Source organism: Falco naumanni, chromosome 4 (genome assembly GCF_017639655.2).
Source record: "Falco naumanni isolate bFalNau1 chromosome 4, bFalNau1.pat, whole genome shotgun sequence".
Classification (NCBI taxonomy): Eukaryota; Metazoa; Chordata; class Aves; order Falconiformes; family Falconidae; genus Falco; species Falco naumanni.
Window position 1 is genome coordinate 64930281 of NC_054057.1, and position 27405 is coordinate 64957685.

At 51.5% G+C, this 27405-nt stretch overlaps 1 protein-coding gene and 1 long non-coding RNA gene across 2 annotated transcripts; one reads left to right on the forward strand and one right to left on the reverse strand.

Moving 5' to 3' along the window:
• The first annotated feature begins 1137 nt into the window (after positions 1-1137).
• LOC121087353 lies at positions 1138-9269 on the forward strand. The gene is made up of 3 exons (XR_005827574.1): positions 1138-1224; positions 3184-3505; positions 9115-9269. It is a non-coding gene; the product is annotated as an uncharacterized LOC121087353 (long non-coding RNA).
• Positions 4313-14121, reverse strand: ACER1 (alkaline ceramidase 1). Its single transcript, XM_040592269.1, has 6 exons — positions 14029-14121; positions 7809-7923; positions 7301-7439; positions 6001-6138; positions 5295-5432; positions 4313-4481 (listed from the first exon to the last, which is right to left on the reverse strand). Exons 1-6 carry the CDS (start codon positions 14119-14121, stop codon positions 4313-4315), a joined length of 792 nt encoding a protein of 263 aa, XP_040448203.1.
• Between the last annotated feature and the right edge of the window lie 13284 nt (positions 14122-27405).

The window sequence follows — 27405 nt, forward strand, 5'->3', positions numbered from 1 at the left end:
AATTGAAACCATGTTTTGAGCTGCAATGTGAAGGCACAGAAGAATTAATCCTTCCATTTTAGGTATTTTGATAGCAGCCATTACTAGAGAATTGAAGTTACTTGAACCACTTTGTCAGATAAATGTGAACTGCTGGTTTTTCTTCGGAAAACAGCAGTGAGAATGTCTTATTAAATGGAACCAAATCACGGGGTTTTAGAGAAACAGCTGAAGAGATCATTTGATCTTTTGTTTAAAGAACATTTTTGTCAACTGGTTTATTTGGCCATGTAATGGCTGTGCTTCTCCTTACTGAGAAGCACTTCTACACACACCTCCTCTATGATCACTGGTCAAACCCAGCCGATTATGTGTGCAGCCACCATGTGAGCTAATACAGAAGGACATGGGCAGAGGATCTCAAGACCATGCAAACATGGTGACACAGAGTATTCTCTAAAATACGACTTTCAGCTGATCAGGACCTGATGCTTTCATCTGTCCAGAACAGCCATCAATATCTGGAAAATCGTGGCATTTTTTTATGTCCCTATGGCTAGTTTTGTCTTAAATGTAAAGGGGATAGCAAGGATGTAGGTAAAACAGTGGGGAAAAAAAAATTAAACATGTTTCCTAGCAGTTGTGAGGTGGGTATAACAGAACTGCCAGCCCCTGCGTTGGAAATTCTGTGGCGAACCTCAAAACTAGCACTTAGAGTTGAAAGGACAAGACTTTCAGAATTAATAATTCTTGGAGCTTATTTCTTTCCTTCCTGGGTTTCTCAGCCCTTTGCGTTCATGGTTTCAAACTTTTGACTGCAGACCTAGGAGATTAAAACTAAAAAAAAAAATCAAAGCTGAATCAATGTTGTTTTAACATGACTCCAGCAGAGGGTTCTTTAAATCAATCGTAAAGATGCCCGGGCTGGCAATAAAATCCCAGGACCTAGTGACATCCATTCCATGTTTCAAAACTATTATCTTCCTACTCCTTGAGACAGTTAACAAATAAAGATCTTTTGCAAAAGGCATAAGAGACACTCCAGTGAAGCAGTTTCTTCTCCTGGCATTGTTAAGAGCAGAGACTGGGTTATTATTAATTACTTTTGCATTATTTATGCAGGTCCATGAATGTGCAATGTCTTTTACAGATAAATCACTCTGCCTCAAAAAGTTTCCAGTCTGCAAGCCAAACCCTGCAGTGTAAATCTATAACAGCAGGAGGCAATTCGGTGCAGCAGAACAGGTAAGTGTTAGTCCTTGATTCTGCAGAACTGGTGCGTTATCAACATTATTATTTAATTTGTGTTGCAATTGCACCAAATAGACTCAACTGATGCTGCTGTTTCACAACCTCTTTAATCTGGCATCAGTTGAAAGGAGCAGCCTCTATCCTTTTCCTCATTCCTGCTCCTTCTCTTGCCTCTTTTTTTGTGGTTCAGGCAGCCACATGGGGAACCAAATCAGGGAAATGATCCCGGTTAAGACTCATCTGGCAAAAATACGGAAAGGTTTAATTTTGACCAGTCCTAACTCAGATCCCTGAGTATGCGGGTTTGCAGCTCTTCCTGCCCTGCCTGTTTTCCTGTGTTCCTGTGCTGAGCGAGCTGGGTGGTTACACCCAGAGAGGCACTCACACAGCCAAGGGTCCTGGTGCAGAAGGTACCGTCAGGACTCCCCATGGCCTGGGGCGGTTGAGAAGGGGCCACTGTTGCCTTTTGCCCTCTGAGGGCTCCTAACTTTCTCTGTCCAGCATGCTGGTCATCCCTGCAGGACTCCTTTCAGCTCAAGGCAAAAATGCCCTGACCCATCCCTTTGACAGCCCCCTTCGTTTTTGTGGGGAGTCAGTTCTGCACCCCACAAGCCAGAGCCATGGCTCCCTGACAGGAAGGGCAGAGCATCCCCAGCCTCAGATAACCCCATGCAGCCCTGGGGATGGCCAGACCACAGTCACACACTGGTGTCAGGGTTGCTTGGCTTTCTCAGGCTACAGCCCTGCTTGGAGCAGGAGGCCCTGCCTCAGGCGCTGCAGTCCTTTTAAAGCTGCTTTGTGGGTTTCTTTTCTTTTCTCTCTTTCTCCCCCCCACCCCCCCACCCCCCCCAGGTTCCCAGGGCTGAGGATTCAGCTTCTGGCTTCATCCAGAAATCCCTGAGGGTTTCAGATCCCCACGAGGCCTCTCAATGTCTTGATCTGCTTGAATAGGCATTTTTAACGTGGCCCCGGCTGTCATCAGGCCCTGTTACAGTCACTCAACTGCAGCAACATTGTTCTCAAGGCAGCAGCGCCCGGGACACCTCCCTTATTACCATACTGCACGGGGGATTTTGCCGCTGGGTTTCTCTGCTGAGCATCACACCAGCTCCATGGCCAGAGACGGCCAATTAGCCCTCCTTGCCCACGCCCCAGCCTCCATCCCTTCGTGGCTCTCAGCATCTCTGGCCTGCAGGGCTGCTGGCGCCTGTCCATCTCTGGCGGTCCTGTCGGAGGTGAAGGTGACCCCCTTTTCCTGTGCCAGGCTCCCTGGCAACGCAGCCTTTCTTTTCGAGCGGCCTCCTCCACCCCCTGATGGGGAGAGGGGCTGTGAAAGCCCCACTGCACTTTTGAACTTGCTGCTGGCGCGCTCAGTGGCTGCGCAGGGCAGCCACGACGGAGGGGCCGAGCCCAGCGGGGACCCGGTGCAATTGCCCAGAAGTTATTAATAGGCTGTAGAAGAATGTGATGGGCTGGGGAAGGGGTGAGGCGGGGGGAGAGCAAGGAGTGAAACGGGAAGGGTCGGTGAAAGGGAGATGGGGTGATGAGGCAAGAGTGATGGCATGCAGGAAGACAAAGAGGCAAACAGAGGAGGAGATGGGCACCAGCATGGAGAGGCAAGGCCATATAAAGGCTGGAGCTCCAATTCTCCCTTGTCCTGCACCTTGTGCAGGTGTTTTATCCGTGGCTGTGCTGGAGGAGAGGTCTCTGACCCCGTGCTGGGTGATGGAAAGGGCAAGGGGGACCAGGCCTGGGGGTTCAGTCCTTGAGCAAGACATCAGTTTCCCCAAGATGAAAAATTGCTCGGGGTTACTGAGCCAAATTTGCCATCTAGTGGCTCTGGGGACCATTGCAGAGGGACCCACGAGACAGCACAGGCACTGGGTGGCATGCTGCACAGCATCTTCTACCTCAGTTACGCCCAGAGTGCTTTTGCTTTTGCTTTACTCACAGGCGCCCAAAAAGCCTGTGGTCCCTGAAGTGATGTTGCCTTGTTCTGGCTGTGTTGAAGTGAGCCAGTATCAGCGACTCCGCCAGCTTCTCAGTGCTCTCCAGGGACAGCCCCCGCTGATTGTGCAAGGACCCAGACCCACAACATGGTTCAACTCGTCACTGTCATGCAGCAAGGCTCAGAGAACACGAGTGTGTCCTGTGGCTGTGGGAGCACCTTCTTCACTCTTACACTGTGGGGAGAACCTGGAAAGCGTCGCTTTGTACTTGTGGCACAGCAGTGGTCTTTCTCTGAGGCTTTACATGTTCTCTTGCTTCTTGAAAGGTATCAACATGTTTGTCTAATGTACTGGCTCCTTACCTCGTGCTCTGCCACCAGCCAGCCCTCAGCAGGCAGAGGAGTCTCCAAGTTACACATGACCATTGGAGACTGGGGAGGAACAAGGGCAGCTGGGGGTTGAAAGGGTAGAGCATGGGGCATAGCACCCCAGGACCTGGGCCAGCACAGCCTCTTTTGGGCTGTCACCCTGGAGGATTTCTCTTTATAAACAGCTCTTCCTAGGTCAGAGAGCCCTTTGGCCACCCTGTCTGGGGGAGCAACTAACAGATAACAGGAGACATGGTGCAGTCAGGGGAAAGAAAGGGGCTCAGTGCAAGTCAGTGACCACAGCTTTAATGCATAGCTCTCCTGAGCAAGACCAAATACATCAATAAATAAATACATCTATTAATAATAATAATACTTCGAGCAGACCCAAAAAACCCAACTGTCACCAGTTTAGCTTCTGTGTTCTCGGCTGTGCCCATGTCAGCAAAGGGTGCTGCTGCCTGACTAATGCAGAAGACACAGAAGAAGCACCATCTCCCTCCCCTTCTCAGTGCGGATCTGCTGGAGGAGATCTTCAGCTCCCTGGACACCAGTCTGGGCAGAGTCTTTCGAGGCACCTGTGGGCTCCCACCCTGCTTCATGCCCAGCATCACGAGGCCTCAGCTGCTCCCTGCCCCATCCGCTAGCCACATTGCCCTTGTCCAAGGAACAGGCGCACAACTGAGGTGTTCCCCATGCAGACGCACACGTGTGCATCACGCACCCCATGCCCAAGGGATGCCTGAGGGCAGCTGGCAACTGGCTCTAGCACTGCTTGTGGGGTTCCTCCAGGGCAACATAAGGCACCACAACAGGCCAAGAGTCGCTGGGCCAATATGCAAGCTTTGGCTTGAACGATGGCATCTCGTAGCTGACATCGAAGTAGATGACCAGTGGGCAGCAGTATAGGAGGGACATGGCTATCAGCACATGCCTAGCAAGGAAAGCAGAAAGACATGTGTTGGACATGGATAACTCCACCTGCTCCTGCACCTTGTAGTGGTGTGCGGCTAGCATTGTCACCGTGAGGCTAGAGCCAGGGGTTACAGCAATGGCAGGCAAAGGTCCCAGTCCTGTCATGCATGAGGGCTGCAGGGAGCGTGGGTTCTGCAAGCTTTGTACCTATGGGGAAACCCTAGAGTTGCTCTGTGAGCTGGGGCAGGAGCAACTCTTTGTGCAGAGGGGATGGGGTGGTGCAGGGGACTTCAGCCCCAAACCAGCCCACCCATTCTCCACCTTGCCTGGCCCAGCTCAGCAGTGCTGGGTATCCGTCCCTGTCACCCCAGTGATTTGTGAGGATGAATCTGAGAATGCTGCTGTGTGCAGCACTTGCAGCCATGCTTGGCCAGGCACTGAAAGCACCCAAGCAAATCAGTGTCTTTCAGTCTGGCTATTAAAATAACTCAAAGAACACTGCACTTCATGCAGCTTCCTGGGAGCAGATGCAGCTCTTTGAAAGCAAGCTGCTTACCTGGAGGGAATTCTAGAACAATTTCACTTGCAAAACACTGTTTGGCTAGTACATAGGAGGTAAGGGATATTAAGCAGTGATTAGGGCCAAATCCCTGGGCTGGGGCCAGGCTGAGGAGCAGCATCAACGACAGAAGAAAGGGCGAGAGGGTTGAGCAGAGATGTGGCTGCTCCCTGGTTGAGTATCTCATCCCAGCTGCCACTTCTCCATAGCTGTGGCCCTTCAGCCCCTGAAATGTTTGGGCTGGGATTCCTGCCCTTATACTGGAGCCCTTACCAGAAGCTGTGGAAGTAGGGGAAGTTGATTGCCTGCCAGAGCCCGCAGAGCCATCTGTCGCTTATCCAGCTGCTGATGGCCAGTACCCACCACACAACCATGACTGTGGCCATCCGATGAACCCTTTTGTCATTGCACCTGGAAGACACAGTGAGGAAGAAGAAGCAATCACGTTGGAAGAAAAGTGAATTTTAAAGAGGGCTGGTTCCTGTCTGCAAATGCTAATGCAACAGGGCAGTTTCTTCTGGAGACTAGTCATCAGACCACAATAACTGAAGAAGTATGGCTCTGTAGAGAGAGTTTCTGCCTTTCTGTGGTGAGGATAATGCTAGGAGATACCAAGGCATTCCTGTCTTTCTCCCCAGATTCTGGTGGGTTCTTCCAACCCCACTCTGGTTCCTAAATCCCCACAAAGGGGAAGGAGCTGCCATAGGTGGTAGCTGGGGAGGAGAAGATACACTTGGATTGTCCCCATTCTGTGTGGCACCTGGTCCAGATTGTCGCCTTGTACCCCACTGCCCACAGTCTTGCCTATGCCTCTTCCTGGTCCTTCCTAGGCTGCCCCAATTCTTTGCAGAGCTGATAATCCAATGTGTGGCTGACGAAGACGGGCTCAATTCACTGTTTTGCCCAGTCACTGACACACGTGAGCCTGCCAGGAGCATGCAATGGACCTGCAGATAACCCCTCTCAGCTCTCTCCTTACTTTTTCAGCTCACGCCACGTCAGGTACAGCAGGTGGAAGGCAATGCAGTTGAGTGCGTAGGCATTGAAGGCCGGTTTGATGAAGGACATCAAGGTACTGATCACAGTGGTGACAGCACTCAGCCAGAGGAAATGCTTCCTAAAGGGAGTTGGGAGTGAGTGTCAGTGCCCCCAAGGTTCACAGTATGGAAGGCTAAGGATGGGATGGTCATTGCCCGGGAGAGGAAACCCTTCTCCAGCACCTCCAATCTGTTTGCACACGGCTGACCTCTGCCTCTGCAGCAGTCCTGGCAGGAAGGCTGAGGTATCTGTTTATATCGGTGCTTTGCCCAAAGCCCCCAGTTAGTCCCTGACTGAGAGGGGACACAGCCCAGAAGGTACCTTGTGCATTTTCATGGTGATGCCAGAGATGCACACTGAGAACTGAAGGCAGAACCGAAGGCATTGGGAGCTTTGCTTAGGGAAGGGCTGCAAAGCAGGAGTCCCAGCAGTGTGGGGCAGGGGCTTGAACCATGCAAACATGCAGATTTGGGCTGACTGAACAACAATAGGGCTCAGAGGGGCCTTTCACATGCAAATCCTTTCCCAAGTCCCTTCCCCTCTCCCCCAGCCATGTCTCCACAGTGAACTCCTGGTGACCTCCTCTTAGGCATGGGTAGAGCAGACTTGGAGCAGGCCTTTGCAAGGATTCTCCGAGGCTGGCTCAGAGGGCTCCAGCAAGCCTGCCAGGATGGGACCATCCTTTGAGCAAAGCCCTGCTGGGTTCCTGTTTCTGCTGATCCATGCTCACCCAGTATTCCCATTCTTTCTGCTGAGCTCCAGGCAGCCCTCCTGCAAACAGCCTTTAAAATAGGGCGTGTTAACTTGGACCAGTTTATCCTATGGGAAGCCCCATCAGCCTTCAGGGAGAGCTCTCTGTGGATGACAGGGGATGCTATAAATTCTGACAGCATGCATAATTGAATGTCAGTGCTCAGGAACATTTAATTTCCTAATTGATTTTGAAATTCTCCACGCAAAGTTTCCTCTGCAGCTTCTCAAAGACAAACAGCTCCAGCTGACAGGAGCCCAGCACAGCCCTTCCCTGTGGGAGCGTTTCTTACTCTTCCTCTGTCAGCACATCCACCACTGAGTGATAGAGGGTCTGGTCCCAAAGCAAACTGCAGTAACCTCAATGCTGACCCCTTGCAGGGGAGGGGAGCTGGCTGTGGGCTGGGGTGGGTCTGTGGGTCGCACACATCGATGTCAATGTCCCATCCCTCCCCTGAAAGCCTGCAACCCTGTGTCCCTCTGAGTCATACCTGGTCTTGATGCACCTGGGGAAGTAAACCCTTGGGTACCAAAAGGAATATGCCACAGCCAGTGTCCAGAGGATGGACAGCTCATCCAAAAGTTGTCCCACATAGCTCAGTGTCATGTGAAAGTACATGGAGAAGATACCTACAAGGAGCAAGGATAGCTTGTATCAGCAAAGCTTCATCCTCACACAAACCCATCTGGCCTGGGAAGTTCTTGGGGGCCATTCCTGAAGACACACCATTCCTGAAGAGCAGAGGCATGGGCCTTGGTGTTAATGGAGGCCTGTGTCAGTCAGTCCACACAGCACCATGGGGATTTACTGGCTGGAAGCTGTGCATCCACAGCCAGCAGGACCCAGGAGCTGCAGGGCTTCAGACAGACATGGCTGTTTGGTATCCCACCCCAGCTTGCCCCTGTGCTTTAGCTGCTAAGATACCTCCAAAGGTATCATGAATGAGCAGTCTGGTATTCTGGCAACTTGTCTGGTCTTCTCACAACCTTGGCACCCACCTACGCAGAAGAGCATGCCAGAGACGACATACATGGGCAAGGTGCGCTGCTGACAGTACTGCCGGTTCAGGTAGAGCAGGGCAGGAGAAAGGACAAAGAAGCTTACATTGCTGATCTGAAAAAGAAGAGGCACATTCAGCTTATTGCATATTCTTGGGCAAGTCTCATCCCACCACGTGCCTCCGTGTCTCCATGTGTGAAGAGGATACTGATCTCTAGTGGAAAGCGTTGTGTGGAAGCCAGTACTACTCTTGGCACAGGGAGAGGGCAGAGGCGTTTCTTGAGAAGCAAGGCTGGAACTGGGAGGACAGCTATTGCTGTGACAGCAATGGCTGCAGACACCTGTGCTCTTCCTGCAGGCACCTCTGGGGCCAGCAAGCCCAGGATAAGCCGGTGTGCCCCTTTTGGGTGACTGTTTATCTTCAGCTGTCCAGTGTCTTCAAGCAAGCTGCCAAAGCTCTTCTGTTTTCAGCAATCCCCCTCTCCTGTCAACCCAGACCCGCCAGAAACTCCTCGAATGGCTTCTGCCTCTTTCAGCCAGCAGCCTGCCCCCGGTGAGGGGCTGAGTGAGTGTGAGGAGCTAGGCCACACAGCAAACCACAGTCAGGAAAACCATCCTTAGCTGGGAGCAGGTGTGGTGGAGGGCAGCACAGCAAGCAGGACGTTGGTAGGTGGGAACAGGCAGGGTTGAGGTGGCATCCTGTAGTGTCATGTGCGAAGCCACCTGGCCTGGTGGGAGAGGTATTCTGGGTACTAGTAATTACGTGAAGTCATAAACCTCCTTTAAACATACCTAGCAAATTAATGCAGTGATATTATTCTGCCCTAATTTCTCTGCAAAATTGCTTCATTGACAGAGTTCTATTTGTCTGGGAACAAGGGGATGGTACTGGGGCTCAGCCTGCTGCTGCTGCCTAGACTGGTTGAAGGTGCCAGTGCTTTGGGGAACAGTAGGTGCTGATGGGCAAAATGTGGGACCTGGGGAACAGCAGCAAGTGCCCAAAGCCTGGACCTTTCTGCTGGGTCAGGCCCATTCCACCCTGCAGCTATGGGGGAATGAAGTTTGAAATAATCCTGGCTTTTTCACCTGATTTTGCAATTCAGTAAAGGGCTATCACAGGGAAGCACAGCCTCTGCAGGGAAAATCTTTCTTGCTTATGAAAGTTTGGGACTGTTGTGCTATGTTTTACCTGCCAGACAGCTCTTTGGGGGACAGCAGGGAAGAGCCATCTGCTAAAGTGCCATTTGGCAAGCCACCAGGAGACTTTTATCTCACCCTGACAATCCTTTTCCTTTCATCTTCCAGCTAGATTCTGATCTAGACCCCACGCCTGGAACCTGACATCCACAGCTGGAGTCTTACCCCTCAGCAGCCTTTACATGCACCAAGTAAACTGCAAAATTGACGCTCGGCTTGTGATGCCCCATGGGATCTAAGTTTATGGTAACAGGGCTGCAAATCACAGGGATGTTGTCATATACATGAAACACACCCTCTCATATTTCAGAGAGAAACATAATTCACGCTTAATGTAAGGTCTCTATTCCCTTTAACACCTGGAGATTAATCTTGAATTTCACTAAGGCTTTTACGAAACAAGTTGATGCTCCCATTAACAGCAGCTCTCAGGCCAAATGTATTTGTTTTCTACATGTGCTTAGAGCCAAATCCAGGCCTATTCCCATTCCAGCTATGAAAAGAGAAGTGCTGCTCCCACTTGCACACTTGAGGTCAAACCGTTCAGAAATGATCAAGAAACCAAACCATGTGTTAAAGTAACAACTGTGTTGCAAACATTTCTTTTCCTGTGAAATGGTTGAAGAGGCTTTAGGAAGACAAGCAGGGATAGCAAGAAGAGAGAAAATGCTTGCAGAAAGGGCAGCAGTATGCAAGTGCCAGCATGCACGTCAATGTGAGGAAACCCGGGAGTTTGAGATTGCGTATAGAGAGGTCTGAATCCCTGCTGCAGTGGGCATTGCAACAGTGCCATTAATTACATGATAGCAACGTTATCGCTTCATTAATTCAGCGTGAGATGTGCAAGATCAGATATCAGAGGGGAGGGATAATCAGGGGAACTGTTCCAATATGGTCAAAAAGAAAGTGATTCCTTGCAGAGCAGCCAAACTCAGAGCTTAGGGGAGGACTGCTACAAAACTGCATCTGTGGGGGACAGATCAGGGGTCTTCACCACTCATCAGATCCAAGCCCTGATTCGTAAGTGCTGCCTTATATCTTTCCGCTAGGATGGGGTGAGCTCCATCTCAAATGTGGTTAGGAGGGGTTTGCTCCCAGTACTCCCATTAGGAAGTTTTTCCAGAGTCTCTGCTCATGCTCTGTGTCCCCAGCACGGCTTCTACCTAGCTGGGTCGTACTGGCCAGGAGGCATGAGCTCTTTCTGCCCAGGATCCAGGGAGAAAAGAGGTGATGGAGCCAAGGTGTGATCTGACCTGTGTCAGTGACTCAGCCCTATGGTTTTCCACAGTGTGAGCTCATAGCAATGTGCCACTTCCTAACAGGTGTGAGTTATTTCTCCAGTTGACTAAACCAAGCTTAGGCCTGTACTGACATCTGCTTCTTTCACTAGGAGAAAACTGAGACTGGGATCAGCGACATGGCTTTAATCTTGGTGCATTAGCAGGATCATCAGAAAGGCCCCAGGGCTTCTGCAACTTGGCGCTTTGCAGCCTAAGATGAAAGGAGAGACCTGCAGAGAATCTGTTTGCATCTCCATCCATGACAGGGTGAGAACAAGCCTTGGATACGGATTGGGGCAGGAGATGCTGGTTTGCAGAGCTCTGCCTGGCTCTGTGAGCATAGCAACAGTGCAACAGCAGCCAAGGCATGTGCTGGTCCTTACTCAAGACAGGCATTTTCTGCAGTGAAAGGAGATTTCTGCAAGACTCATGGGAGTGTGTTCATTCACTTAGGCCAGCGAACCAGCTTTAGCTGGCAGAAGAGCCCACAGGGCCAAAGACAGCAGTGAATACCTCAGAGGCTCTCCAGACCTGTATAGCAAGTTCCTAATAGCCAGAGCTGTGTAGCAGAAGATGAGGCTGTTTGTCCTGCCATCACAATGTCCTGGCAGTGCTTTGGGGCAGGAAACAGCTGTTTGTTTAGTGCCTGCAGAGTGCTGGGCAAGGAGCTGCCATCCTCCTGCATGCGACTTTCTGGGCAGACAAGAGAGCAATGCCTCTACGATGCTGCAGGGTTAGTGAGCCCGTGCAGAGGGCTGGGGTGTGGAGGACCAGGGTGCACACCACGGCTCTGGTGCACTCTGAGTGCTTCTCTGGGCATATCTAGGTAATCTGCACCTGCAGCCGGGCATATCTCCACCAATTGATGAAACATCCATGAGCTCTGGATATACAGCAGTGTCAGAGCTCCTGCTGCTTTGCCAGCGAGACTGCTGGGGATCTGGGTGTCATTACCAGCATCCTGGATCAGCCATTTCAGGAAAGAAATAAGGGTAGAAAGACAAGTCCCTGACTGATGACCCTCATGTAGCACAGTACTGTTCTTCTACGAACAGCCAGAAGACAATAAATTTCTGGGTCACTGAGTCACTATAAATAGTTAGTGCTTTGCTGCTGAACTGCCTCCAATCACAAACCACCATGTATTATTAGGTACTTAAAGATACTGTTTACATTCTTTGCTCATACCCTTGGTGCTTATTTCTAATAAAAAGCATCAAACCCAAGCAGACCTGAGAGAGAGTGTGGCTGGCACAGAGTAATTCTCAACAGCACATTGCTGCTGCTGGCACAAAGCTACCTTGCTTGAGCCCCGGGCAGCGTTGTGAAGAAGACACTGAAAGGATGCACCATTAGGAAGCCCTGCTGATTTACTGGTGTAGGAGTCTTGGGTAGGAGCTGGCTGGATTCCCAGCTAGTCTAAAACTCTGGCAAACTGATGCTGAAGTCAATATTGATATAATTATCTCAGGGCAGGCCAGTGAGATAAAGCCCATAAAGCTTGCCACAGGGAAGAAGCTGAATATAGAGAACAAATGAATGGAGGAGAGAAGAGGATGAGATCCAGGCTGTTAGGAACACATCCAAGATAGTGTCCTGATCCCCAGCTGCATCCACAACATGCTGCCAGCCAGCAGGGATAGGTAGGGATCTCAGTCCGGTCAGTTTTCTAGAGTCCCCCCTGTAGGGCACATCACAAGGAGCCTGATCTCTGCTGCTCTCTCGAAATGGGAATCGCATCTTAAGGCAGAAACTGCAGAAGTGGTACCCTCCACCTGCATGGGCACTCTGCTGAGCTCCATGGACTGGTAAAAATGAGTTTGGCAAGAAGGAGTTCAGTGCAGGGACCAAAAAAAAAGCGCTTTCTTTGCTGGGAAAGAGGTGCCCTGTGTTCACATATAGGGAGGAACAAGGGCTAGTTTAATCACTGGGAAAAGTCCTGCAGGGTTTGCTCTGCCCACATCTCTGTGTTCCTCAGTATTGCAGTGGCTCACATCTGTGTGGAAACATGAATTGGAGCAGTTTTCCTGTCCTAGAGGAGGGCTGTGTCTGAGTCCTACCCAGTGAAAATTCATCCCGACAAGCCCAGTGGCGTAGTATGGAAACATAGGAGAAGGCTGTGGCTAGTAGGGACCTCAGTCCAGAGCTAGACACCTGGGTAAGGTTTTCAGGAATAGCTACATAATCTAGAAACCTGTGCCACAAAACGACCTTGGCACCTAAGCTAACTTATTAAAATAAATAAGTTTTTTCTTAATGGAAATTTAAAAGGGCTTTGGGTTCTAAGAAAGATAGTTATGCATCTGGCCACACCAACTGGTGTCTAGCAGTGTCCTGCAGAGAAGTTAGACACACAAATGCTTTTGGAGAGCTCCTGAGGTACTTCTTGGTATGTTAAAAGGAACCTCAGCCACTTTGACAGTCTGGGTGTAAATCAGGATCCTTGTGAAAATGGGGTCTCAGCTCCAAAGACACATTTTAAAAATGCTGCTTATGTACTAAACTAGGAGGTGAGGCAGATTTATCTCCCAGGATGAATTCCGATTAAAAACGTAGCTCCCAGACTTCCCGCTCTTTGTGGAAATCAGCCCCTCTCCAGTGTTGCCAGTGACACTCCAAAACACAGAGACCTTTGGCATCCCCAGCTGCATTTGAAACACTGATATAAGTGATTTCTGTATCTCCTTGCTAGCTGTGCCTTCCTCTGCAGCTCTGAGCCCATCCGACAGGCTCAGACAACAACAAGCAACAACACAACACATTCAGTTGGGTGCCAGAGGGAAGCAGGATTTGGCCTGGACCAGCAGATCTTTGTTTCTTAACTGCCTCAAGGAGAAGTGACTATACACAGCCCGAGCATCCCTCCTCTGAGACCCAAGCTGGGCAATTATTGCTGGGGAGCTGCTGGACTGAGGGGAGGGAATTATTGTTATTATAGGCAATTTATTAAAAGCAGGAAATGCTTTTAAAAAAGAGGAAGAGACATTTCCATGAGAACAAGAACTTCTAGGGTTAGGCAGTAATTGCTAAAAGTTGTAAACAAGGCCTTTGGAAGGTTGTAAATCCACATGCCTCACATCCTTGCTAGCCTGTAATTGCACTGAGGTAGAAGGACACGCTTGCAGAGACCGGTTGTGTACCGAGGCCTCTGCAAACAGATGTGGATGCTTCTAGCCACGCTTAAGCCGGAAGGCTGCATTCAAGGGCCTGGCACTGGATGGAGCCTGAATTATAAAGGATCATAGGAGGTGAAACTGGCTTATGCATCAGCTTCCCTCTGTGCTGAGTTCCAGATTCCCAACCTGCCCAACACGGTTCATGCAAGTGCTGTGTCTCATTTTGCCACTCCTGTACATTTAGCTGGAATATATAAGCCCTGTGTGGGACTTACCCCAATTGGCAGGAGAGCTGCAGGACTGGTATAACAGGATCTCACAAATCTGGGCGAAGGAGCACTGCCAGGGTTTTCTCACTGGGAACTCAGCTCCACACAAGCCAGAAGTACCCCTGACCCCAGCTTGTTTTCTGAGCAACTGGCTGTTGTAAGCAATAAAAGTCCCATGATTTACCTGAAGTCAGAAAACATTCCCCATACCAGCACCCTCCAACACCAGGAAGTTCAAAGGAGTGAGTAGGAGGAAAGAAAAGGTTGTCCTGTCTTTTTCTCCCAAAAGCAGCTCCTGGGTGCCCGGAGACGGCTGCCTTTGTGCCCCAGCCAGCCCTCGGATGCGCCCGCACTCACGGTGTTGTAGTACTCTGCAATGACCGTCGAGCGCTCAAAGTTGCCTTCACACCAGTCGACTTCAGCGCTTTGGTAGGAAAATATGCTCGGCATCGTTGGGCCACCTTTGCAAAAGGGAGAGGAGTGGGTTAGTTTTGCACGTGGGCAAGGAGTGTGCTGCACAGCCAAAGGGAAAGTGGAAAAGCACACTCTGCCTGCCTGCCTCCTGCGCACATGCACACCCACGTTGCACCAAGTTTGCTCAAGCACCGCATCCTTACCCTGCTACAAAAGACGCATCCTCTTCCCAGCATGCATCATATTGCAGAATATTTCCTCCTCTCTCACCACGATGCAGGAGTGGCAAATCACCCTAGGAAATGTTCTCGAACTCCACAATCTCATCCATGGCATTAACATCTCTCATCAGAGGTTGTTGGCGCCACACGATGCTTCCCCATTTCAGCCCTGTCCCTGTCACAGTGTCTTCTCCCTTCTCTTCACTTTCTTTATGACTCAGGTCTTTCTGCCAAGAGGACTTCCCTGTACTTTGTAGGCTGTGAGCTACCTTCTGGGAGTGGACAACTCTACAGGGTTAATTGCTCATTGGCTCTGTTCTCCTTAGTTGTTTCTCAGCATCTTCCTGAGGGCTGGAGCTTGCTTTCTGCAAGCTCAGCCCTGGAGCACCAGCACAGACCCTGGGTATTACCGGAGTCCTGGGGGCACAGAGCAAAGGCACTGGGAGGTGTCTCTTCGGTGGCAGTGATTTCACTTTGAATGTGCTCCCATGCAATCTCTGTCCTGGTTTCCCAGTGAAAGGCATCAGAGCTTCACACCTTGAGTGCGCTCTCCACTGCCAGGTCCCCCAGCCTGGCCTCTGGTAGTGACAGGAGCTGCAGTTACAGGTGGGAGGCTAAACAAAAAAATCTAACCTTTTGCTTGGTTTTCTTCCCCATGCTAAAGACTTTGCTATACTCAGTGTGGGCATCATTTCTCAGCTCTCTTTTATTCATTTGAAAAAGTAAAAGTTCTGATCAAGTTTCCTATTTGGCATATTTTGTTTCAGATCTTCGAGACTTTGGAGCTATTTTACAAGCTGATAGATGGGTGCCAACCTTACAGGTGTCTGGAAGCACCATCCAAACCCTAGCAGATGGGTATTTGGTACACAAGAGCCACAGAAATTCCCTGGAGCTGAGCAGTGAAGTCCCTGGATGCAGTGTAGGACTAACTTGTCCAGCTGTCCTCTAACTCTGCAGAATGAGCAGGTACCAGTGTGACACCAACCACCGCAGTAACATCTCTGAGCTCCCGAGGCACCGGTGAAAAACAGAGCTTTCTTTTCTTTGAAAATCCTTTCAGCTTTGAGTCTAACTCAGGGAGGGGAAGTTTATCTTAAAACCACCCCTGAGGAGAAACAGTTAAGTCTCTATTTACACCGGTGTCAGCTGAGCAACACCACCGAGTTCAGCAGTTACTGTAGGTGTGCAGTGGTGTGAAGGTACCACAGCTTCCTCTGCGTCTCTTCCCAAGAAGTTCAAAGGCAGAAAACACAGGAATGTCACACAAATACAAACAAACTCTTCTGTAACCTCCTGCTCCAACCAGATAAACTGACTTGTGGATAAACCTCCACTGTTCCTTTACAATTGCAAGTTAATGATGCCCTCTCTTTAATCCAGGCTGGCTGGTTCCCCAGAGCAGGTGAGATCACAGCTACAGAAGAAGAACGAAACAGATGGCAGGCAGATTGGTTTGAGGTCTGAGTCTTCATGATCTTGGGTTTCCATGTGCTCATTCACACCACAGTGACTCTTTCCTGATCCCTGGTGCTCTGCATTACGCTTTTACAGCGATGCAAGTGGTTGCGTAGGGTAAAAAAAGAATCAGACCCAAGATGGTAAACCCTAACTCCTAGCTGAACAGACGTCAGTTGAGAGATGGTGAGGGGTTGGAGAAGACACAAGACAGAAGAAGAAAAAGTGAACAGAAAAATCAAAAGAGCAATCAAAGCACCCAGTGGCTGCTGGCTTGCTGCTCGCTTCTCATCCCAGCCTGGCTTACCTGTGTTCTCTTGAGACGGACCAGCACTGCTTCCACACGGGGAGGCGAAGCGTTGACAGCTCCAAGGTTTCTAGCAAAGCTGGAGCAGTAACCTGCCCTGCTGCTGTAGCTCTGAAGGAGTGCCCACGGTGTGAGCTCACCAGGAGCAGCCGCCAGAAAATACCCTTGCTTGTCTCTAGGGAAAGCACTGGGATGAGACAAGAGCCATGCGCACCCTCCAGGCAAACCTTCCAGCGCCCTAAAGGGAACATATTGGCTGGAGGGTTTATATCTGTGCACCCAAATGGGCAGGGGCAGAGAGGGAGGGCAGAGAAGTGTGAGCTGGAAAGGTTGGAAGAGCGGGTAGAAATGCAGTCTGAAATCATCGGTGTGCCCCTAGGCAGGTTACCTGCGCATGCGTGCACACCCCAGTCCTAACCCTGTTTTTCCCAGGGGAGGGACTGGTCCACACAGCCTCCCTCACAGAGCTGGTTAAATCCCAATAAAACAGTTTTCAGCAAGAAGCGTGCAGCAAAGTGCTGTTGCCTTCTTTTCTCGGGTTTTGAATTTGAGCTGCTTTTCAACTTTTCCCCAACTACTGTTTTATTATCAAAAATAGTTTTATTTTCTCTAGCTAGTCTATTTTGTTATTTATTTGAAGAATGGGCTGAATAGGACACTTTCTGGGTGACTGTTTTGCAAACATTTCCCCCCTGAATCCTATTCAGGATGTCAAGAAAATGAGGAGCAATTAAACTTTTCCCCAAAATCAGCATCTTTTCCTCCATGTAGAGTTAGGAAAAGAGGAAATATGTTGCTTCCTTACACATAAAAAAGATTATTTGGTCAGTTCTTCCTGTTGGAGCCGGGGAGACACCACATTCAGCATCACAGGGCAGGGCCAGACCAAGATCCAAGGTGCCCCTGTCCCTGTCGAGGTGCTGCCTGAAGAGTAGGGATCAAACAGCAGCCCTACTTTGCCCCGGGGACTGGCTCTTTGGGAAGCTTAGCCATTAATTTTGATAATTCTATGAAAAAGAGTGTACCTGGGAGACCTGAGCTGTGCGTCACCTCCTAAAGATGCCAGGACTTACAAAAACTTTGCAAATCCACATGCATTTTGAAATGAGAGGGTAATTAACCACTGAAGCAGCTTATATTACAACATGGTGGAGCCTCCGTTACGCGCAACTAAGTCAAGGCTGGGTGTCTTTCTAGGACAGATGGTGCAGCTTGAAGCAGAAGATCAGAGGCAGTCCCCGACAAGCTGCTTCTACCCCCTGGATGGCTGCACTGCGGTGTCCATGTGGAGGAAGTCTGGGGTGAATTTGCTTCTTACTCACTTACAACTCCTGAAGGGGCTGTGCGAGTGGGAGGCTGATCTCACAGGCTGAAAGAAGGTGCTGAATTCGCCAGAGGATCTCAGTGAGAAGCAAGTGGTGACTTGCCCATCCCACTGCGCAGGGAGGCAGGTGAAGTACGGTGTCAGTCAGGGAAGATGTAGAGGTGGATGTGATAATAAGACAGATCGTTGCCCAAACACGTGATGCCTGGCCTAGATGAACATCTTTGAAAACAATGAGTTTTCCTACACCAAAATCTCTGACATCCGTGGCATGAGCAAAGCGCCCAAGCATCACTCATATATCCTGTGCCACACAATCAATAAATAACTGGGGAGGGTGTAATGAATCCACATCTGCCCTGATTCATCAATAAGTAGCTTTCAGGTCATAAAAAGAGGCTGATTTCCTGGTGAGTCCTCCTTCCCAGCTCCTCCTAATGTTTACATCCTCCTGCCTGTGGTCAGAAGGGCCTGGGATGCTGAGGATGCTGACAAGGGAGTGGGCTGAGGAGATGTGGTGCCCAGGGAGCACAGGGGTGAAGCTTTCTGGGTCTCCTGTGAGAGCTACACAGAGAGACTCCCCTAAATCTCACTGTATTTGAGACTCCTTTCTCTCAAAGCTTCACCCAGAGTCCTCATCTCCTTGCTAAGACTTGCTGCCTCCCCTCCACCTTTCTTCTAACATGTGACATCTTGCCTCGCTCAGATGTGTCTCTTCTTTTTGTGAGGACCAGTGACAAGTGGTGTTCCTCAGGGGCTGGTACTGGGACCAGTGCTGTTTAATGATCTTTAAGGTCTCTTCCAACACAAACCATTCTATGATTCCATGATGCTGCACCAGGATCTGCAAGGAAAACTCATGGATGAGGTTTGTTCCTCATCCTGTCTCCTTAGCTGTTCCCTTCCTGCTCCCTGGGGCTGATACCATCTTGCAAGACCCCACATCCCAGGCAATGTCCCAGGCTTTGTGATACGGGACATGCTTTAATCTGGAAAGCCTCATCCTGGCTCCTCTGCCTCTCTGTCATCCTTTGGGCAGGCAGCAGGGTCCCAGGGTGTTGCAGTGAGGCAGCTGAGAGCAGGCAGTGGAAGGGGCAGGGGCTTTCACAGGAGCTGAACCTGCAGCCTCAGGGCCCATCTGCAGGTGTTTTGTACCCGTGCACTCACAAGCCACGGTGAGGGAGTAGTTCTGCTGCTGGTTCCACCAAACCAGGGGAGTGGGGACTCTAGCAGGCAAGTCTGGGAGAATTCAGTTACTGAGCTGGAGGCTGGTTCTACCTGCCTTGTCCTACGGCACCTCAGATGGAGGCTTCCGCCTGAACTGCTGATGACGAGGGATTTCTTTTAAAAAGCCCATTTGGAGAAGCTGTGGCTCAGAGGCACGTGTCTTTATTTATTGCCTCGGCTGGTGTGGGGCTGCGACTGTGGGCAGAGGGGCAATAACAAACAGCCAGGGCAGGGAGGGTCAGGTGGGAGCACTGGCATCCCACATCACCGCTGCTGTTTGCTCAGCAAGCGTGAGTCAGAGCCCTGGGGTGGAAGGAGATGGAATGACTTAGCTCCATTCTTACAACAAGGCAGTGGGCGAGTGGGAAGGGAATCCAGGCACTGGGGCTCACCAGCGCCCTGCTGCATCGCTCTGCCTGTGTCCACGAAGGCCCTGGAGCAGCCTGGACAGGCTGCAGCCCACTGCCAGCTCCTTTTGGTACAGAGCTTGAGCTCCAGGGCTGCAATTTCATGCTTCCAGATATAAAAAAAACACAAACCCAAAACAGGCAGGTGACCTGGGAGCCTTGCTAGCACTGAACAGTTAGATAATCCATGTCATTCATGGCTCCACAGGGCAGGAACCACGTCCTCTGCTTGGTTTGGAAACTGTTTAGCAAATTGTGGTCTGAAAGAAATAATAACAGCAGCAGGAGACATGCTAAAGCTGGATGTGCTTTACACAGCCAAATGAAAGCATTCGTCTCCATTTCTGCTGCATAGCCTACTGGGAGCAATGTACCTGTTCTTATTCACATCTGCAGAGCTGTAAATATCTGTGTTCCTTCAGCAGGTAGGGCAGGGGCTCCCGGCAACCAAAAAGCATCAGCAGCAATGGCAAAGACAGATTGCACCCCACGCGAGGTGTGGCTTTAAAGTCTCAAATGTCTGAAACACCTGCTCTTTACAACATCGTGACCCTGGTACTTGTGCAAGTCAGCCTCCAGAGGAGCACAGCACAAGCCTTGTCAAGCCCCAGAGGGTTGATGTCAGGGTCCAAGAGAAATTCCCCACCAATCCATCATCGTTGAGCAACCACCCAGGCACTCTATTATCTTTATTCCAGGCAGGACGCCATACCTGTTAACCCAATAGTCTTTGCCAATCTGACCACCCCGTGCTTGTTTTGAAATACAGACAGGTTTAAAACAAATGCCTTAATTGCTAATAGTAACAGCAATAACAGTAATAATTAAAGGAAGTTCTCCCAGTGCTGTCATCTGTCACATGCGCTTCCCAGTGCAGTTGTGTATACGCTGCAGAGGCCTTGGCTTGTATAACTCAGCAGGAGCTTCTGGATGCGCAGGGGCTAGGAGAGACCTTTCTCATTCTCCCTTTCTTCTAGATGAAAATAGAGGCTATCGAAACCAGGAGAGAGAAAAAACGCCTTGCTCTTGGCAGTGCTGTAACGGCACAACCAGGGCTCTCCCACTTAGGTGAGGGCCACGGGCACAGCGAGGGCTGCCTCAAGTCCTGGAAGCTTTCAGATTTAGTGCAGACAAAGCAGGGAGGCACCTCTTGCCAAAGCAAACCCCTGCATCTAGCAATTTTTCACCCTTTCTTACTTGCAGGAATCTTGGCTCCGAAGAGATGTGAAAATGGAAGGAGATGAAGAGAAAGTTCCTTTTGCTTGGCCTGAGCCTGCAGCTTTACATCACTGCTGGCAGAAGCTTGGCAGTGCTTTGCACCCAGGTAGTTGTGTTTATCTAACGCTGCAATCCTTTCTCCGAGTGGCGCAAAGCTTTGGCAGGAGACAGCAATGGTTTGTGCAAGTCCTGCGAGAGACTTAATAGCGGCGTCTGCACCAGGCCCTGGGAACCAGAGGCATCTCCATCCAGGGCTGTCTTGGAGTATCCAAGGGGGAGACACCCGGCCCCTCTTTACTCTGCTCCCCACGGGGCAGAAAGCAGGAGCTGCTGTCTCTGTTTCAGGAAGGGAGAAGCTTCATCTCAGTTCATGGTGAAGGTCAGGGTAAAGTCTGGGGAATTAGTGGCTTCACTAAAACTCCGCAAGTGCCGAAGAAGGCAGACCACAGGTTTGCCTCTGACCCTATCCCTGGCAGTATTGCTCTGTTGGAAGGAATCTAGGAAGGCAGGAAACAGTCCTGCTTCATCTTCTGGTGGTCAGTGACTTAATACTTCCTTAGTGGAGATCCTGGACCATCATCTTTAACCAGCCAGAACAGGCCAATCCTGCATATGTTTACCTCAAGTTTTAAAGGTTATTTTTTAAAGATGTATCCCCATGGCTATGAGGTCTAGTTTAATTAGGTGCTGGGTGGAAAAGTACCTCCTTTTGCCCATCTGCTGCCTGATGGCTGCATTGGGTGCCCTCCAGCTGGGTCACTTCTGGAGTGGGAAATCACATGTTCTGTGCTCCTGTCCTCCAGGCCCCTTCACTGCATCTCCCTGCAACCTCCCCATCCCATCCTGGTCATTCCCAGTGCACATCCCTGTGCCTTGTCTAGTTTCCCATCTCTCTTCAAAGAAGCACGTCCCATCCCAGATGCTTTGAAACCTTTGCCAGCCTACAAAAATAAGGGGAGTCTAATATTTAACACAGTCTCTCTGTGCATTATGTTGAAAACAGAAATTTGTTTTAAGTGCCTCATGGGCAGACAAGAGGGATTGTTATAACAAGGACATGGTGACACTTAGAAGTACCACTAGAAAAAACTCTTGGAAGAGTTTGTCATCTGAAATAGCAAGGTCTGAGGAGGGCACAAAAATGCCAGCAGCAACCACAGAGCAGATCTGGCAGGAGGGTGTGCAGGGGCTGTGTCCCACTCTCTTAATTCCTGGTTTGGTGCCTGGGCTCTGACACCATGAGGAAAACCCTCCTCATCCTCATGCAATCACTGCCTGGCACAAACCTCCCTCTTATTTCTGAAAGCAGATGAGATCCCCTCATAGCAGAGAGCACCCCTTGTGATTCAAACTCAACCCCAACAGATAACAAGCAACGCTTATGTCCCCCTGTGAGCTACTAACAGCCTCTGCCTGTGTGCCCGTGCCCGGACAGTGGTCTGAGCCCAGCTGCCTGCACAATAGAACACGTTCATGTCAAGACCATGCCACTCCCCGGCAGATCCCATTCTTGGTGGCCTTAGCGCAGAGCTGGATGCGTTCCTGAGGATGGTTTCCTCTCTCTGCACACTCCATAGGAAGCTCCTGATGCTTTTTGCCAGCCTGTGCCGGTGCTGATCTGTTGGCAAGTGTGTGCCCTTCTCCTGGTGGCTGGCCTCTGCTGACAGTCACCAAACATGGGCAATTGATGGGCCAAATTCTGGGAAAAAGCTGTCTGGGAACGTGCCTTTCATTGAACACCCATCCTTTCCCACACTGGCCCTCGCCAGCATGGACATTTCCTTTATTCTTTTAATAACTCCCTGCTTCTTGACTACATTGTTCACTTTTTTAATTTCCGGCTCTCCCTAGGAACACAGAGGGACTACAAACCATCTCCAAATAATAAAACCAACTAGTCCTGAGAGTTTGAGTCTGCAGGCGACTCTAAATCCGAAGGGCCCAAAACAACCCCAGGCTGGTGCAATTTGCTTGACATCCTGCTTGCACCAGGACGGAGTTTGGCTCCGAAGTAGCTCCGAGGTGCACAATTTGCCCCGCCAGCCTCCAGCCCTGTCTGGCCGCTCTGTCCCAGCTCCCAAAGCTTGCGGGGCATGCGAGGGGCCGACGCTGCACCGGGCTGTGACACAGCACCAAGGAGGGAGCCCCCCGGGCTCGCCGGTGCTTCGGGAAGGTGCGGAGCTGTTTCCCAAGCTCGGCCGGACCCCAAGCAGCACCCGCCTGCGAGGGTTTCTGCCCACACCCATCGCAGGGAGGGTGAGAGGGTTGCACAACGGCCAGGGACAGAGGAGGCGGCTGCGCTGGGAACCCAGCCTCCAGGCTAGGTCCTTGCCTCTCTCCTCAGCGCAGCCCCGTTGTTGAGACTGGGAAACTGGGATGGGAACTGGGAGATGGAGCCATCCCACGCACAGTGTGCCTCTCCCCGTGGCACCTGTGATACTCTTTCCCAAAGAAAGGAATTTCCCAAATCCTGTTGTCACACCCTGAAATGTCACTGCAGACAGTGAGCAGAGGGCAGCGGCCCCCATGCTCCAGCATGGTGCAGGTGATGAGGAGGAGCTCCGGTGCATCCAGGGATGCTCCTATTGTGATGTTGCTCCTGCAAGTAACCAGATGTCTTGGTTTCAGCCGGGATAGCATTAATTTTCTTCTTAGTAGCTGGTGCAGTGTTTGTATTTGGTGTGAGAACAATGTTGCTAACACACTGATGTTTTTAATTGTTGCTAAGTAATGTTTATTTTATGTCAAGAACCTTTCAGTTTCTCAGGCCCTGCCAGTGAGGAGGCTGGAGGGGCACAAGACTTTGGGAGGGGGCACAGCCAGAGCAGCTGCCTTGAACTAGCCAAAGGGCTATTCCGTACCATGGGCCACCATGCCGAGGATATAAACTGGGGGGGGGGTTGGTCAGGCCCTGTCGATCGCTGCTCGGGGGCTGGCGGGGCATCGGTCAGCGGGTGGTGAGCAACTGTACTGTGCATCACTTTTCTCCATTCCCTTTGGATTTCATTCCCCGCCCCTTCTCCCTCCTTCCCATTATAATTGTTATAATAGATATTAGTGGGTTTATTTTTTTCCCAATTAAATTGTTCTTATCTCAACCCTCAAGTTTTACATTCCTTCCTGATTCTCCTCCCCATGCCTTGGGGTGGGGGCAGGGGGGAGTGAGCGAGTGGCTGTGTGGTACTTAGTTACCAACTGGGCTTAAAACAGAGTATTAGCAAAAATTTGCAAATTACAGGCAAGTGCAGCTCTGACAGAGTGGCAGTGCGATAACAAACTGAGAAATCCTGATTTTTCCTACTAATTCACAGAAATTCTCCAGACTAGACAAATAGGTGGAGGGGCAGGATTTTTAAGCCTGGAAGCAGGAAGTTTTGCAGCATGGGAACTGGGAGGCAGTGAGGTGTGTAAGCCCAGGCCAGAGCAGGGAAAGACCTCAGGGTTCACCCGTTGGTGCCCACACTGTACAGCAGTGCCATGAGCTGTCTGACGTGATGCAGTGGCAGCACAGTCCAGGTGGCAGGAAAATGGAACAGGGACAGAACACGGTGTTAGTGATATTCCCAAGGAGGAGGTGGGTATTGTTTCAGTGGTGTATTTTTGAGGTATAAACCAAAAAGTCATGTGGTTTGAGAATCCCACACACAGACTTCATGACTGTTTGCTTGCATGTGTCTTAAGTCCCTCTGGACTGAAGTGTCTACTGCAGCTCTGCCGGAGGAAGAGGGGTGTTTCACAGAATCACAGCACAGTCGGGGTGGGAAGGGACCGGTGGAGCCCACCCAGCCCGACCCCTGCTCCAGCAGGGTCCCCCAGCGCAGGCTGCACAGAGCCGCGTCCAGGCGGGTTGTGAATGTCCCCAGAGAAGGAGACGCCACAGCCTCTCCCGGCAGCCTGTCCCGGTGCTCCATCACCCTCAGGGTAAAGAGGTTCTTCCTCATATTCAGGTGGAACTTCTTGTGCTGCACTTTGTGCCCGTTGCCCCTTGTCCTGCCACTGGGCACCACCAAGAAGAGCCTGGCCCCGGCCTCTTGGCACTCGTCTTTAAGGCATCTGTAGACATCGATGAGATTATGGGGTTCCCCCAGCAGTGTCCACCCCAGCAGACACAGCATTACTTCACCCTAACGTCAGGGGTGCATCCTGGGGTCTGAGGCACCTGAAGTCCATTTCCCAGCTGTTCTGCATGCCTTTTGTAAGTCTTTGGGACAGGTTTTCTCTGTGGTCTCTCTGAGTGTTGGCTCTTTTAGAGGGGATCCAAACCCCTGTGGCAGTGCAAAGCAGTAATAGCCATGATGATAGTTCCTGGCATTGTTGTTGCTTGGTCCAGCTAAATGGGGAGACATCACAGAGTTGGTAAAAACAGTAATTATCCACTGTCCTCCTATTTTTTTACCAAGTATTGCAAATGGCCTGGGGGTTGTGGGGCAGCTTGGAGGTGGGGACAGTGCTCACCTGGCCGAAGGCGGCCCCATTTCCCCGCATCCCACCCCAGGCACATCCCCGCTGCCTCCCCCCCTTCTCCCTGGGGCTGTAGCCAGACCCATTCCCACCCTGTGCTTCCAAGGCAGTGGCTCCAAGGGAAATGATGCCGAGTGTATCTGCTGGGAGAAGCGGGTCTGAAGGGCACTGGCTCTCTGCAGGTGATGGCGGACAAATACCTTCCCTGCCACACAGCCCAGCTTCCCTATCAGCAAGGTCGAAGAGGGACCTGCGAGGTGCCTCCCGATCTGCTTTGAGATAAGAGCCCGGTGTTGTTATATGGTTACACTGCATAAAGATGCCAGTATCCACAGCTAATTACTGCAGGGCAAAGATAATTACTTGCAGAGCAGAAAGAACAAGCCATTCTGGACTGAGGAGTCCCTGAGCGGGCTAACAAACCCCGTATTCAGAGAATCCGAAGGAACCTGCCTGGGTGTTAAACCAGGTACAGACCGTTGTGAGGTGAATTCCAGGGAGAATGGTTGGATTTTCTTTTTCAATCACTGACTGGCTGATAAAATATTAAGGTGCAAACTACACGGCTTGCAAGGCCCTTGCCATGCAGAAAGCTCAAGGGAGACAGGCCAATAGTCGTGCCGCACCACGAAGATAATCACTAGTAAAAGAGAAACACTGCAAATATGAGAGAATCTGTCTTACGCTGAGGATGTACCACGCATGACCCGGTGTGCCAGCCCCACGCGTCTCTCTCTGCCTGGGTGCTATTCCCGTGCACTCTCAGGGCAGGGGCAAACCTACGTGCACCTTGTTCTGGAAGAGCCTCCTTCCCCTGCTGCTTTTTGGGAGCCCCCAGACAACACCTCCTGCTCCAGGCACTCCTGCCAGATGCCTGGAGGGAGGCTGGTGGCACCCAAAGCCTTGGGGCTCCGTCTTGTCCCAAAACGGGACAAGCTGCCTGGTGGTCGTGCATCCTTTGGACAAGAGTGGCGGAGCCCGGGCGGGAGGCAGCGCCCAGATCAGGACCACTTTGCCCGGGGACTCCAGCCCCCTTCAGGCTCTCCTTCTGCAGAGATACTTGCTCCTGCTCCCAGTTCCCCCTCGCCGGGCTCCCCCCGGGACCCCCAGGCCGGGCGCTGCCCGCATGGCCGGGGCGATGCTGCCCTCTGCCGGCATCGACGGGCTCTGCAGCGGGGGCGCCGGCGGGGGGCTCGGGGCAGGCGGGCCGCGGGGGGCCAGCACATCAGGCCCTGCAAGTTTTAGATCCTCCATTGCCACCAGCGAAACAAACCAACCAAAATCACGGGAATTTCCTTCTAAAGGCTACCGAGGACCCTGTTACCCTCGGCCGCCGCCTCCTGGGGGGGCTGTTGGGGTGCACGTGGGCACTTGGGGTTTTGCTTTCCCCGTAGAAGCCTTACCGGCCTGTACACCTTCAGGGAAATCGCCTGATCACATCCTCCAGCTATGGGAGATCACTGGACATCCCCAAACCGCTCTGAAAGTCTCTGGAGCAAGGCGCCTCGGTGGGCCAGGGGCCCAGCGCTCTTGGGGGCTTCTGCAGCTCCTGCCCCGCCCCCCCCCCAGGAGAAGCTGTTGCAGCTGATTTGGTAGAGCCATCTCTCTCCTGCTACTGCATCCCAGTATGTCCCAGCAGGACTGGCTGCTGGGGATCTACAGCCACCAGATCTGGGGGAATCTTGTTCCTGTTTCAAGGACAGGAGAGTGACGGAAGGTCCCTGTGGCACAGACAGCAGCAACCAGCAGGAACCTCTTTGTAGAGGATCCACTCCCGAGTGGCTCGGAGTGAAGCATTTAAAGCAGTGCGAAACGCCAGCAGATAATGCTGTGTTGTATAATGGACAGATAATACGTTATTCCAAGCATCTGCGCTCCAGCTGAAAAGCTCCAGACCTGAATTTCAACCCATGTCAGCGTTTACAGCCCAGCCTTCCAGTTGCTGTCACTTGCCCAGTAAATTACCGGCTTCGTGTTAATCTGCCCAAAGACAGAAAATCGAGATCAGTTGAAATGCATCTACCAGACATCAAATACCAGACGCAGCTTTAAAATCAATTCGGTGAAATCAGAGCAGGGTTTTTGTCTTTTAAGCCAAACATAAAGCCCAGCTCCCGAGGGAGCCCAGCCCACGGGAGGGGAGATAAAGCCACCCTGGGACGAGCGAGGGACACACACCATTGTTTGCTACAAAGAGCAGGAAACGAGCCTGCAAGAGGACATGAAAGAGACCTTAAAACAAATGCAGAGCAGCGAGGGGGGACCGCGCCGCTCATCCCCCTGCTGTTCTGCGCTGGGGCTGCCCGCTGCTGCTGCTGCTGCTCTGCCCGGGGGCTGCTTGCTGGAGCTGCTGCTGCTGCTGCTGCAGCCGGCGGGGGGGGGCTCGGAGGGGGCAAGTCCGGAGACCCCCCGGCTGCCGGGACCTGCTTTCCCCCCCCCAGCAGGTCCAGGGGAAGCCGAGAAGGGCCAGACAAGCCTGTGTTCACCCTGCAGAGGGTCCTGGTTATGGCTGGACTCGATGGTCCTAAAGGTGTTTTCCATCCTAATGGGTCCTGTGATCCTATGACCCACTTGCTGCGTCACCCGTGGGGATGCCAGGCTCGTCCCAGCGGGGGCTGCTCTGTCCCCAGTGCACCCGCACATGCCTGGTCCCCCATGGCTTGTGCCCACCTCCGCGCAGCCTTGGCACTGGGGGTT

Coding starts and splice junctions, on each gene's coding strand:
- ACER1 (XM_040592269.1), bottom strand. CDS start 14,121: ATGCCGAGCATATTTTCCTACCAAAGCGCTGAAGTCGACTGGTGTGAA. Junction 7,440..7,808: donor TGGCATGCTCTTCTGCGTAG/GTGGGTGCCAAG, acceptor TGCTCCTTGTAG/GTATCTTCTCCATGTACTTT. Junction 6,139..7,300: donor CCCAGGTGCATCAAGACCAG/GTATGACTCAGA, acceptor AACTCCCTTTAG/GAAGCATTTCCTCTGGCTGA.